The following is a 13,894-nucleotide window of genomic DNA, read 5'->3' on the forward strand; positions in this document are numbered from 1 at the left end:
CAGGGTCCAGATAACAACACGCTGTGAGCGCCTCGCCAAAAAGACGCGGGCTTAACTGTGACTGCCTGAAAAGAGGCGTCAGAATTTTCACTGAGGAGTTGCTGGGAGAGCTGGTACATATTCATGAAGCGAAAAAAAAAGGAGCACCAAGAAAGCACACCACCATTGTTCACTTACAAGTTCTTCGCCCTGGAAAGCATGCAAAATATGTACTTTGTCATTCACACATGGTAAGGTGCAACAGTGAATTGTAGGCTTGCGTGGACTTTGAAAGTGTCAGCAAATAAAATCATGCTCATTTTATTTCTTGCATTATCAAATTTGTGAAGAACGAAATGTGGACCGCTTTGTCAAATGTGACTTCACCCATCGCCTCCGAGATTTGCGCACTCCGGCAGGTTTTTCTCCGGCCGTCCCATTCGCACGAAGAGAGCGCAATTTAAGGGGGGTGGGGGAGGGGGCCTGGTTCACTGCATCAGGTTGCATCACGGCGCTCGTACCTGAGGGCTTTTCGTGTGTCGAGGAGGCACACCCCGGCACTGTAGCTGAGGCTTGGTTGAGGCCAGGAATAATCAAGCAGCACCTTTCTCACGATAAGTGTCAACGGTAATGTGCTAACATTGAATCGGTGTCTCCACACAGCGTATCGCCAGCACTGAACTGATTAATGTATGAGGCGTGTGCTACCGCGGGACTTCTCTATCGCGCTTTTCTAAGAACAATCGGCGGCATCTAGCGTCACCACTGCGAAGCCTGCTTGTGGCGCTGGAATTTCTTCGAATAGTGGTGCTTACGCGGTCCTGCATCTACAGTGACCCCCGTCGGCGTGAAAGAGCTTCGTTCAAGTGGCGCTCTATGTACACGTTTCCAGACACTGAGTGACCCAAGCTGGTCCGATGGCTGGTTTCGAATGCTGTTACCTCAGCACAGGAGCCCGATGTGCAAACCATCCGGCCACAAACCAGGTGGCAGGAGTCAGGTAGGCGGCAAAATGGTTAGATAGATAGATAGATAGATAGATAGATAGATAGATAGATAGATAGATAGATAGATAGATAGATAGATAGATAGATAGATAGATAGATAGATAGATAGATAGATAGATAGATAGATAGATAGATAGATAGATAGATAGATAGATAGATAGATAGATAGGTAGTCTCCGAAAACTGTGTGAAGTGCTCCAAGAATACTACTAACGCACTAAAATAGGACGCTGCCCGAGTATGTGATCCCTTGCGGAATAGAAAATCATGACTAAAGGTAAACAAACACACAATGCATATTTCAGTTGAGGTGCAGCTAACATTAAGAAAGGTTGTATTCTGGATTAAGGAAAATGCACGTGTTCTGCAGCGTGCGTTTGCTTACCATTGCCTGCTGCGTGGTGCAGCTTCTAGGGTGCATCGAGCCGGAAATTGCGCAATTACATTCTCGTTTATTACCATATTGTAGGTGCCGCGCAAGCAGGCAATATCGTAATGATGAATAGTATGATTGAAATGTTCACACCGAACCCAAAAATCCGCGTATCTCTCATACGCGTGCCTGCATATAGGACTTGTTTAATTTATTTATATTAAACAAACATGAATTTATGAATACCTTAAAGGCCTTTAGGAAGGCATTGGGTAAGAGCAAAGGTATGGTTACATCAGTGTAAACTAAACGTTATGAAAGAAGGCCGAAAAGACGCAGCAATGTAACAAAATCTTTATTCGCACAACGTAATAGCCCGCAAAATTGATTTGAATTGGATAGAATTGAATCTTGTTCTCCTTGAACAAAAACACAAGCAAGGAGTAGCCACAAAAAGCTACTGAGATTAGTAGCTTGAAGAGGTCAGTACAAAGAGTACAAATGAAATAAAAACCAAGAACAGGCAGAAGTTCGCACGGTGAGATACTAGAAAATTGCGCTACATAGTATGTGTAAAACACGGAAATCGGCATATAAATTGCTGGATAACCACAATGCAAAGTGCCAAAGAGAAATAGAAAAGGAGAAAGTAAGACAAGGCAGCAACAATTAAACTCTGCCATTTACGATAAGCTAGAAGGCACAATGAATGATGTGTTAACTCACACATGATTCGTTTAGGAAAATAAATTACTAAACATAAGCGCTACAGTATGAATAGATAAGATAGAGAAAAGTACTTGAAAAATAAAGGCACTGGCTAACTGGATGCTTGAGGCGTAAAAATTTTCAATTCAGAGCTGAAAGAATTCTGCAGATAATACACTGGAGTTGTATAAGTACGTATGAGAATTGTTCCACTCGCTCATCTGCACGCATACGACGCGATGTATGTTGTTTGACGCGATTGACGAAGCAGTACACTGTTCAATAAATTTATGCTTTATTGGCCTTGCAGTCTGTTTTGGTTATTGATAGGAACATAAATGCTCATCAACTCTTATCGCCTTCAAATCAGCCTTCACCGGTCGTTATCAACATAATAATCGATCCGACCTTTAAACCCTTATCTGTCCTTATCAATCTTATGGCCATGATCCGACCCTTATCATTCCTTAACGGTCTTTATCAACCTTATCAGACTTGATCCGACCCTTATCAACTCTTATCGGTCGTTGTCCACCCCATCAGAATTGCTACGACCATTAGAAGCCTTTATCACTCTTTAGCACCTTTTCCACCCGCGTCGAATCATTGACAATAGCGATCAGACCAATATAACCCCTCATCACTCCTTAACAACTCATTGACTGCTTATCTGTCTGTGTTGCGCGACAATCCAGACAACGCGGCGCAACATGATCATTTAGTTCAGATATGTTCGCATTCTAGAAGCGTAGCTGTTTAGCCGAGAAGGTAAGACACTCAGCTTCTGAGCGTGAGGTCCTAGTCTCGAAACTCAACGCCGCCCACCTATTTCTGCTAATAAGTTTTCTTTATGCAGTGAAAGCGTCAAGCGTCAGCGACGGTTTTTCTCAGTGAGTCGACAAAGAAATGCTTACGCATTCAGGATCGCCAGGGATACATGCTATGAAAATCCTCCACAGCACGTGGAAAGGAGGCAGTGGGCACGCAGGGCTCTCGCGCAGTGACCTCTACGGCCGCCTCCGCGTGTACTGGAGCTTCCAGCTAACAGCACGTTCCAGGGGCGGCCGGAGCAAAACCTGCGAGCGAGCGCAATCTCGAAGGCCATGCTTCATCTTGGAGCGCGCCGAATGAGATGGTCCTAGCAAAGCCTCAGAGGGAGTGCAAACTCGGAGGCCACGCGTCCCCTTTGGCGAAGTGACCCACCCATTCATATGTGGCCTGCGAGTAACGTGAGGGTCAGCTGTATACCTCCTTAGCAGCTAACATTTACCATTTAGAAGAGGAGCCTGTGGAATGAGAATCTGGAACGAAGCCACTCGAGGGCATATTAATCATATCATGAGAAGCCAGCAAACAAAGACACCAAGAAGAACATAGCGGAAATTACCTGCATTTACTAATTTAATTAAAGCAATGATAAATTAATGCCAATGAAAGTTGATGAAAAAGAAACTTGACGCAGGTGGGGGACGATCCCACGCCTCCGTATTACCCATAGGATGCTCTACCAATTCAGCTACCGCGGCGCCGTTTTCTCACCCACTCACTAGGGTATTTATGTTTTCCTATTAGAACCCTGGGACTGTTAGCCAGCGCCGCCACTCACAAGCCTTAGCGGCGGATGTGGAGCGTCCTTTCTGTCGCAGGCGTCACGAGCACGTGATCTTTTTAGTGGAAGGCAACTGGTCACATAAAGGAGGTGTATTGGGGCACCGCTCTTATCGATGGTGGCGCGGAATGCACTCACTATCGTTTTGTGCAGGATTCCTGCTTGCCGACGCCGGCTACGATGTGTGGCTGGGAAACTGCCGCGGCACGCCTTACTCGAGGGGCCACCGAGAGTACAGTGATGATGACGGTCGCTACTGGGACTTCCGGTAAGTATAACGGAGCTCCTTCTACGCTCACTCGCTTGTCGCCCGACCGAAAAAAAGTACGCTTCTTATAACGGGAGTGCGCTAACACTGACACATCGATAGTAAAAGGACTGCGAAGGACGACATTCACTTGCGTAGTGAACGGTATTGCGCTGAGCGAGAATAAGGGAGCACCAACGGGCTCGGTTTTTTGTTAAGACTGACGTTGTGCTAAGTGTGGTTGCACGTGGTTCTACGGACACGGGGGTTTCCTGAATTTTTCGAACGCCTGCCCAGCGACGCTAAAGTAGTCAGAGGGCATCACAGTGACAGTAGTTGGTCACATTTTATGAGACGCGGTAAGGGTCACGTCAACTTTCGGCGCACGTCATGCGGAACCGACGGCATCGTAGAAGAAGCGGTGGGTGCTTGGCGAAACTTGTCCTTGGTCTGGCAACAGCCGAGATAAGATATCTACGAACATGGCACCACGTGGCACAGGACCACTAGTTCCGGTACATGGTGGAGCGACTGGTCAGGCATCGTAAAAATAAAGAATGCCACTTTTCAATGAAACCACCGTTATACGGCAAAGTATAGACCAAGTCCGTAAAAAGACAGAAAAGAAAAAGAAAACTACATGGGGCGTAATATATCGCAGAGCAGAAATACGCGTGCGTAAGCGAGGCATCAGTCACGTCGTGTGAATGTGAACTCTAGATTTCGGAGTACCTCGGGCCAATATGCGGTGTTTTGTTGGACTAAGATTTCTATTTCGTGTAGTCTTTGTTATAAAGAGCAAATATTTGACGGTGCAATAGGGCCTATTGATGGCTGTGAGTAGCGTTTTCTCGGCTTTGTTTTGTTCAAGGGCGTCAGCGCTCCCAATTGCGAAATCATTTCCACTCGCCTGTGCATACCTTGCGGCGCATCGTTCATACGGTACGCACATTTAGGCTGCACTCTAAGTTGGCACCCTTTGGAGCTTATCTTACAATCGTCATCCCTCTTTCGTGTATTTCTTTTCCTTGAGGATGCGCTTCTATTATACTTTTACTTTTTAATTTCAAGTAGCTCGCATGTGTGTGTATAATAAAGCGTTCCTGACAGCAAATTAGTGCGGGCCGACTGGTGGAAAGGGGAATACCCGTACGAAAGACGACGATTATTGCTTGCGGATGAGATAAGTTCTAAAGTTTTGAAACTTTCTTTCTTTACAGCGTACGCATGAATGACCAAAAATTAGTTGTGTTGTACATATTGAACATTGTTTGCACGTTTTGATCGACTCTCTCTATAGGGAAAGTCTCATTCGCTATGACGACTTGCGCATGCACTTTTCACGCCTCTAAGTTATTCTGTGCAACTCATTTTCTTTTCTTTTCAATATGCGGCTTTAGTCTGGATGAAGTGGGGCTGCTGGACCTGCCCGCCCTGGTCGATTACGTGCTGGCACGAACGGGATGGCCGCAGCTCATCTTGGTTGGATTCTCCCAGGGAAACACGGCCGCATGGGCGATGTTGGCTGACAAGCCGCAGTACAACAACAAAGTAAGCAAGTGAAGGCATGGGAGTCGTTGACAGGTTAGCGGAACGGCAAAGCATAAATTTCCAAACTTTAAGGCGCGTAGACATCTCATTATGGACGCATCTCCGCATCGCGTATTTGTTAGAAGAAGGACACCTTTGTCGATAATGGAACACAAAATGCCGTGACGAGGAGGACGGGTTCTGAACTCGGTCTTGCACGTACTGTGGTATATAGTGGCAAATTCAATAAAGCTGTCGGCACTGTGGGAAGATGTTGGAAAATAATATAATGGAAATTAAATTTAAGCGCTGAGGATTCCTCAGTCAACAAGTATTTGAGCAACGGATGCAGAGTAAACGTGTTTATCTTTTGATGTTGTTAAATGCTTTGTGTTGAATGCAGTCGGGAATCCATGCTTCAGCCGGCGCATCGGCTGTTGAAGTCGGATGTAACATTCAGGGCTCAGCATATATAACCATTGTTTTATTTTTCATTCTATTTAGACCTCGTCATTGACTCTCATGCTATACCGGAATCAGGCACTCTGCACGAATGATGCTAAAAACAACAATCGAAGCAACAAAATCATTGATTAAGTACCTCCCTGAGTGCATTCTTTTTCTGCCATGAGGCATGTACGTCTCATTAAGCTTCAACAAATAGCTTTCTTTATAACTGCTTGTGTGTTTGTGTTTGTGCGCTTGTGTGTTCTATGTTTCTTATATTCTAGTTGTCTTCTCTTTTGTATTTTGCTCAAACGGGAAATGGTGTTTACGCGGTTACGATACTTCAGCGCAATGACAAGGGAGAAAAGAACGGAAATGCCCAAGGCCAGCGCTCACTCACAACTCAGTTTTTATTAGGATATACCCAAAATATACACGAATACAAACAGGATGAAAGGAAACAAAGACCACAGAATAAACCAGAATCAAACCACTACGCAGCATCCCAGGGAGAAAAAAGAAACAGCAGATGTAACGTGTCTCGAGCGGCACAGGCAATCTGAAACTACTTATCAATGTAGTAGTATTCCGTGGCATGTAAGGTTAGTGATTCCTGGCTGGCGCATGCGTCTTTGTGCTTCCTAATAAAAAAAAAAGCCTCTGCTAGTTCAAGGGTTGTCTGGTCCTGGATTTTATCCACATTGCATCAAATTCGAATGCACACCAGAATTACTTATGGCTGGATCTTCTATAAACGCCGCAGGCTCCGGTGGTGATGTCGACATTCGAACATTCTGCACAGACATCGTCGCAAACCTGCACTACTTTGCTACTATACATGCAAAACGACTGTTAGGGCACACAATAGCATTAGATCTAGAAACTTATCGGTTTGATGATACAGCCAAATAACACTTGGCTTCCAGAAGACTAGTAACAAGATGCAAAGAAAACTTATGCTATTTCTTTGCTCATTAGTAGGAAAGCTTGGTATGAGTTGAAAAAACTCATAGCACTCCGTAGAGAATTGTAGTGTTCATTCATCAGATTGTTGTCGGTAGACAACTACTGTCCCCGAGTCAGAGAATTGTCTCACAGCAAGAAGTCATACTGAGTGATTATTTCACAGTGCATGAATGTCTCAAGTTGCTTAATGTAAAACCGGTCAAGTCTCCCTAAATGGGACATTATTTTTTTTCCTGGGATTGAGTCAGAATTAACGAATGAACGTATTGTGTGCATCTCTCTCTCTCTTATTTCAGATAATGTTGCTCGTCGCCCTTGCTCCCGTAGCAAACATGACATTCATCCGAAGCCCCGTGCGCTTTCTAGTCCCCATTTCTCCCATTCTCACGGTAAGAAAGCTGCGTTGAGGACCTGCTTGTTGCCCTAGTTGGTTTCGATGTTGAGAAATGGTTTTTAGTGCCACAAATAAAATAAAACGAGATGTCGGCGCTTGCTCTTTCCTCTCTTCTGTCTGTTTGAATCATTTGGGGCGGTTATGACCATGGCCCACCAAGAGAGCTGCGTTCTCGAGAATTATGCTATCACAATACCTGGCTACCTTTGTTCTACGCAGTTCTGAGGAAAAGTAACGGCGCTGCTGTAGCATGGACACTGGTTCTCCTCTTTCCTTCATGTTACCGGTCGCTGTCCATTTCAAGCGATATTGAACTCTGAGGTATAATAAGGCAAACGTCTTAAGCGCGAGCGTATTGTTTACGTACAGCGCACAGGCGATTCAAATGCGCTACTCGCAGTGCATGGAGGCGTTTTTCGCTCCACCGGTGGGTGTTGCGAACACCGAGCTGGTTCATTGCGGTATGCGACGAAAGCGACGGCCTTTGTGACACACTCTGTCTTCGTTTGTTTCCCCAATCGATCACCCAACGCTCCCTTTCACGGTTACGGAAAAAGCGCCGGTCGCCGTGCGGTCTGATTATCGTCTTTCAACTGCTGACCGACGCACATGATTTCAATAGCTTTATCACTTAAACTTGCCATTGTCTGTGCGAAGTGGCAGTGTAACACCAGTAAGGCTTACCTTTGGGCAGGTTGGTTCGGCCTTAAAGCGAGCAGCGCGCGACGCAATACCGAAAACACGCAAGACGACAGCGGCCGTCCTCGTCACCTTGGGCGTTTTGGTCTGGTGTTACAAGCTGCTCGCAATAAGTAAAACACACTCATCATTGGCTGTTTCAGATGCCCGGTGATCAGTCAAGTTTAGCTGAATGCTACCCTAAGATTACCTCAAATTGAAGGATCATGATTGTCGTCTCTCGTTTTTACTGCTGTTTGAGTAGCCTTAAAGAATCTGACCATAAATGACACTTCAGTTTCCTTGAGCGACAACTGCAGTTGCCATTACGTAAAACCTAGGCATTGGTGTCGATTGGTTCAAAAGAGAAACCCCGAACTATTTGCCAACCGAACAGGCAGCGGTCGTACGTTTAGTTAATTTTGAGACGCACCAAACACGGGTTTTTCACACTAAGCTATGAATATTGCGCCTTGCTACTTGGAGACATTCATTCTTTTCTGTTAGAATATTTCTTGAAGCATAGTTCGTCACTTCCTTCTTTTCTTCCCGTTTAAGTGTACTGTATTCTGCTTTTGACGATTTTGTCATGTTTTGTGTACCAATGTTATTCTTATGCTTCTGCAATTACCCTAACTAGAGGTAACAATGTAACGCAAAGTGATATTTATACGGGTTTCTCTCATCACGATGGGCGCATCGAGAATGGCTGCGCGCTGCTCATTTTCGTTGTCAGGTCATGAGCGACAATATAAGCCTCTTGCAACGGATGGTAACCCTTGAGTACACCATCACTGTCCGGCGTCTACAAGCCATGGGTCCATACATGAGATTTCATTTCATTTCATATATTTCCCATAACACGGAGGAGGTGCCAGATGTTTATTTACTGTCAAATTGGGGAGGGAATTACAACTTTATGCCGCTTTGAAACGACGTCAAGAAACCATACTGTGTCACCTCCGAGCAAGTGCGTAATTCTTCTATATATAGTTAATCATGCCATGTTGAAATGGCCAACAGTGCCAAGTGTAACCCATTGGACATAAAAGAAATAAGCAGCCTAAACTCCAGTTGACACATACCTAATGCGATGCATTTGCGGTTTGATGGAAAATGGTTCTTATGAATCTTGTGAATCACGTGAATGTTCTACAGCGAATGGTTAATGCGTTTAATACGTGTTGCGGACTCAGGCGGATTGCAGCTCCTGGTCTTGTTTGTCGTTGTAAAGCTGGCGTTCAAGTAGTTCATTGAAAAGCGGCACATACGCAGTGGGATATAACAAAGTTTGCTTAAAAAATGTTCATTGAAGAGAGACACATACGTAACCATATGTAATCTAGGGCAACGGCACACATTCTTGGACTACACTATCTTTGGGATCGGCCCACGTAAACGGCTAGATACCTGCCAGATACCCGTCACGCAAAACGGGCTTCAGTTTGTCAAGAACACTGCGCATTAAATACCGATGTGTAGCAGCCCATCCCCCTCGCTCTTTGCAGGCCAGAGAGCCATCCTCTGCAATAACATTTTACTCATTACAATAGGATAACTAGCTTGCGCCTCGGATAGCTTTCGGAAAATTATATGATAAGCTTTTACAGGAGAGAAGATGCAGATACCGCAGCTTCCTGCAACTGCGTTGTGTATATCTACAAGAATTCTGGTCCTCAAAATACTGCACCAGCCTGTGTGACCGCTAGAATGAACGCTTCATTGCGTGTGTCTGCTTGCATGCTGGTGAACTTCACGCCTCCTTATCTTTCAGATCCCTTTCTTCCTTCCCCAGAGCAGGGTAGCCAACCGAGGTCATCTTGATTAACCTCCGTGCTTCTAAGGCAGTAATTCGGGATAATTGATCTGTCATTGCAGGATTATGTGTAGTGCTGAAGAGACGAGGGCAGACGTAAGAAAGTCAACGCACGGCGCTCTTCTCCATCAGTATGTTTCGAGAGATGGGGACATCTTTCTACGTGCAATGCGCAATGAGGTCCTTGCCTATCTCACTCCTTATCCGGGGACTGACGACGAGATGGCAGTAGCAGTGCAGTGTAGACGTGTAATGCGTTGGCACCCGAGATCTGTAGTGCACATGTGCACAAAAATTAACAATTCCGAATTTAGTTATCGTTACCGTAATGTCAGTGTGATCAAGACATAAGATAAGCTTCAGACTCTGCGCCATAACGAACAAAAGGTCGGTGCAGAGTAATTCATTCTTTCCTGCTCATGTTAACGAATGTTCTCGCCGAAGAAGGAGAAGGCCTGGTCCCGACAGTAGACTATGCTCCCTGTGTTGTAACAAAATGATTGCGCTGATTACTCTAATTTATCGCATGTAGTGCTAACTGGGAGTGGTACACATTTCTGTCGAAGCTGAAGGCTGGTCCTTGCGCAGGCATCGGCCATCGTTGTCAACCGGGGTCGGCTGCTCGTGCGACCAGAGTGGTTCCGCCGCGCTTCTTACGCCCTTTGCGAGTCACCACTGCGTTACGCTTGTGCGCTGCCCACGTTCATCCTCTTCGGCGTTAACTTCAACCAAGTCAACCAGGTAGGCACATCAATTGGCGGGAAAGAAACTGCCTGCTGCTGTACGTCAGCGACAAATTTTCTGAAAGCGAAAACGGCAGGATGGTGTCGCGCAGTCGCACAGAACACGCAGAGTACTCTGGTAATCGGTTTACACATTCTGGAAGTTTGTATATCTGGCGCATGCACCACCAGATCACTCTTGCTCCTCGTCTGCGAAAGTCGTCTGCTGCTCGGCAGAGTACTCTGCGTGTACTGTGTGACGCGCGCTCTCGTGTTTATTGTCAAAAAGCATGTGACTACACTTCGCTGAGTTCAAACAGAGACAGCTATTTACGGGAAGTTTATTACTTCTTAAGATGCTGAAAATCCAAAAAGAGCTCAATGATCCCTATACTACGTACGGTGATCGCAAGACGTCCGCCCAATACAATCTATTGCCACAGGAATCACGAAAAAGGTATCCACAGCCCTCACTATATTTAGAAAGTCAACATTATGTATAAATGTTATGTCACTGATATATGCAGACATGTACAATTAACGTTCGACTTCAGGTTTTCTCGACAAAAACAAAGAGTCCAATAAAAGCAATGCCAAGTCGCAGTAGTGTCGCAAAACAATAGCCCGCAGATCTTCAACATCTGTTCGCTACAGCTAATCACAAGTTTACAACTGAGTTACCTCGTGTATTAAAGGGGAAATAAATAGATACGTATCTATGCTTGAGGCTTGACACACTTTTTTATGTCTGGGTTCTTATTCTGCCAAATAAACGATATGAGTATGAGGCACTGTACTGCGGTACTCTCTAATAATTTTTACCACCTGAGGTTCATTACCGGGCGACTAAATCTAAGTACACAAGCGTGGTGCATTTCGCGCCCATAGAAATCGGGATGCCACGGCAAGGTATCAAAACCATGACCTCGTGCTTAGAAGTACCACGGCATAGCCACTAAGCCACCACTGCTGGTCATGCACATTTATATTATTTCAAGAGGCATCAAAAAAGACGCCTCGCATGTTGAGCGAACGAGCTTTCTTTTTTTCTGGCATAGTACATCTATCCTACAGACAACTGGAAGCTTTCTGGGGCTCAGGCTCATTGCTACCGTGACGTTCTTCTCAATGGCGTCTGATGCCAGTAACGGCAACTTTATTTGCGAAATTGTGGAAAAAGAAGTTGTAAGTTTTGTAGGTTTCGCCGAAAAGCTCAGGGGTAGCAAGTGATGTAGTATGGCTGGCTTGAGCGCAAGAAAGCAAGGTTCGAAAGAGAACAAGACGAAGAAGGCTAAGAAGCTATTTTCTTAAAATGCGGCGTTTAATGTCCAAAAAGTAGAGGGCTGAGAGGGAGGCCCGCTCCGCTCGCAACATGCTAATGCGAGCACACACGCGTCCCCCCCCCCCAAAAAAAAGAATATCATACGAACTGAACGCCGTACTTACAGCGGAGTTGAACAATAAAGTTGGCAGGCAAATAAACACAGCATCAAACGTTTCAAAATGTTTCGCTGGACACAATTTTGTTACATAGCGGTACAGTTGCGCACTAGAGCAATGCGTGCTATATTTCATATTTTTGATCGCGCATATGTGAGGATTATGATGTTGTGTTGCATTGTGCGTTCGGTAGATATTACGTTTTCTGGTGAAATGGTGCTTCTTATTGAGTGGCATTGCTTTCCAGGTTGGTACAGACTTTCAAGAAGTACACTCGTTTTCATTAAAAACAGTTTTTTTTTGTTTTGTGGAATTTTTTAGGCTTGTAGCGCAGCTCAGAAAAATCAAAAAGGAAGGTGGAGCTGCGCTACAAGGCTAAAAAGGTCATGAAATCCCAACTCACCCAAACTGCCACGCTTTTGTTTTGTGGAATCTGGTTTCCTTTATCTGGATTCGCGTAACAAAATCATCACATATCATGTATTATATATATCATCACATATCAACATGCATCATCATCAAAGTTATGTTACATTTAATGACCGTATCAGCATTTGTTTTACTTGCGATTTGGTCATTTACGGAAAATTGTTGTGAATATTTAAGTGATTGTATGTACGGATAAAATGTAAGTATAGGCAGATATATTCATCTGCAGGGAACCGCATCTATACCAGGAACATCTGAAGCACTTATTTGTACTAAACGGAGTTAGTGTTTCGCCGCAATTCTTTTTCTACGTTAGGCTCACTGCTGTTTCCTGGTGGTGGCCACCTTGCCTTGTCAAGCTGTACTCTTATGCATTTCTTGCCGGGGCGGTGCTTAACACTGTACTTTGCAGATGTTGTAAATAAACTTGAGTTGGCCTGACTTGAAAATGAGCATTTTGTTATGGGCATACAGATGTTGTGCAAGTGTTCATAAATTGTTCAGACGACTGAAGCCAGCGTGAAGTGTGGAATATTGAATAACATTAGGTATGTAATACACAACGCAAATTATTGCTACTAATAATATTATTACTATTATAGCGATAACTCAGGGCTGCTGTGTTCGATGCTCGAGACCTTTCTTTGAGAAGCAGGAATACTTCAGGTTCGATTTGTGCAAAATTTATGCGCACGCAATGTGCATCACATTGCTCGACGGGGAACAGCAGGCGCTGAAATATGGTGAGTGTTCGTTTGGGTGCGCAGTCCTTGCGTGAATGTCGACGGACGGAGACATGGCAATGCTTAGTGGGGCTGCCCCCATGACGGTCGCTTCCCCTGCCTCCGCAAAGGGGACCGATTCCCCATCAATCGACCTTTACGGCCAACCCAACTCACTGAAACGCCTTCACCTCGACGTGCTGGAGAGAATTGCTTTCATCCTGAAGAGATGGTTACACCTACGTGAGGGCAATGAGCGACTTCGGACGGAGAATGGACGGGACCACAGTCACTTCACTGAAGCCGTTGCTGCTCTTCAGGTGAGGTGGGCGCTCTCCGTGACCAACTCACCTCTGCCCGCCAGCTTAAAATTCCCTACATGTGGATCTGCAACGTAAGAATGATGTGTGTGCGGCAGGCGCCGTCAGTACGTATAAGACTGCGTCAGTTGAGAACTTTCCTCAGCGTCGTACAGCCTCCGCATTGTCGCTGACTGCTGGTGAACCAGAGTCCAACGAGCCGGCAGACTAGCGACTGCAGGCGATGAGCATCAATCCATCTGACATCACGTCTCTTGTTGCCTCTAAACGTCACGAAAGAGTGACGCTACTTTTCGTATCTGAAGTCGCGCAATGCACAAGTTTGAACTTCGCTTTCCATCTGTCTGCTGTTGACTCCGTCAAACTGGTGAATACGAAATGTGGTAGTGTGCATCCTTGCACGTCGATGTCTCCGACGACGCTTTCGACCTTCTCAGTGATTCTTCTGTCTGTCTAAAATCATGCTCCTTCAAGCCGGTTCGTGGTAGGCTTGACGACAGTATGATA

General features: G+C 45.3%; 1 protein-coding gene across 1 annotated transcript in view; it reads left to right on the forward strand.

Annotated features, from left to right (window-relative positions):
* LOC142563431 (lipase member M-like) overlaps positions 1-13,894 on the forward strand; it is a 32,019-nt gene that overhangs the window by 9,436 nt on the left and 8,689 nt on the right. Inside the window, exons 3-6 of the mRNA XM_075673985.1 lie at positions 3,830-3,944; positions 5,324-5,474; positions 7,163-7,255; positions 10,343-10,495. Coding sequence (XP_075530100.1) covers positions 3,830-3,944; positions 5,324-5,474; positions 7,163-7,255; positions 10,343-10,495 — 512 coding nt within the window. The remainder of the gene's footprint in view (positions 1-3,829; positions 3,945-5,323; positions 5,475-7,162; positions 7,256-10,342; positions 10,496-13,894) is intronic.

This window comes from Dermacentor variabilis, chromosome 11 (genome assembly GCF_050947875.1).
Source record: "Dermacentor variabilis isolate Ectoservices chromosome 11, ASM5094787v1, whole genome shotgun sequence".
Taxonomy (NCBI): domain Eukaryota; kingdom Metazoa; phylum Arthropoda; class Arachnida; order Ixodida; family Ixodidae; genus Dermacentor; species Dermacentor variabilis.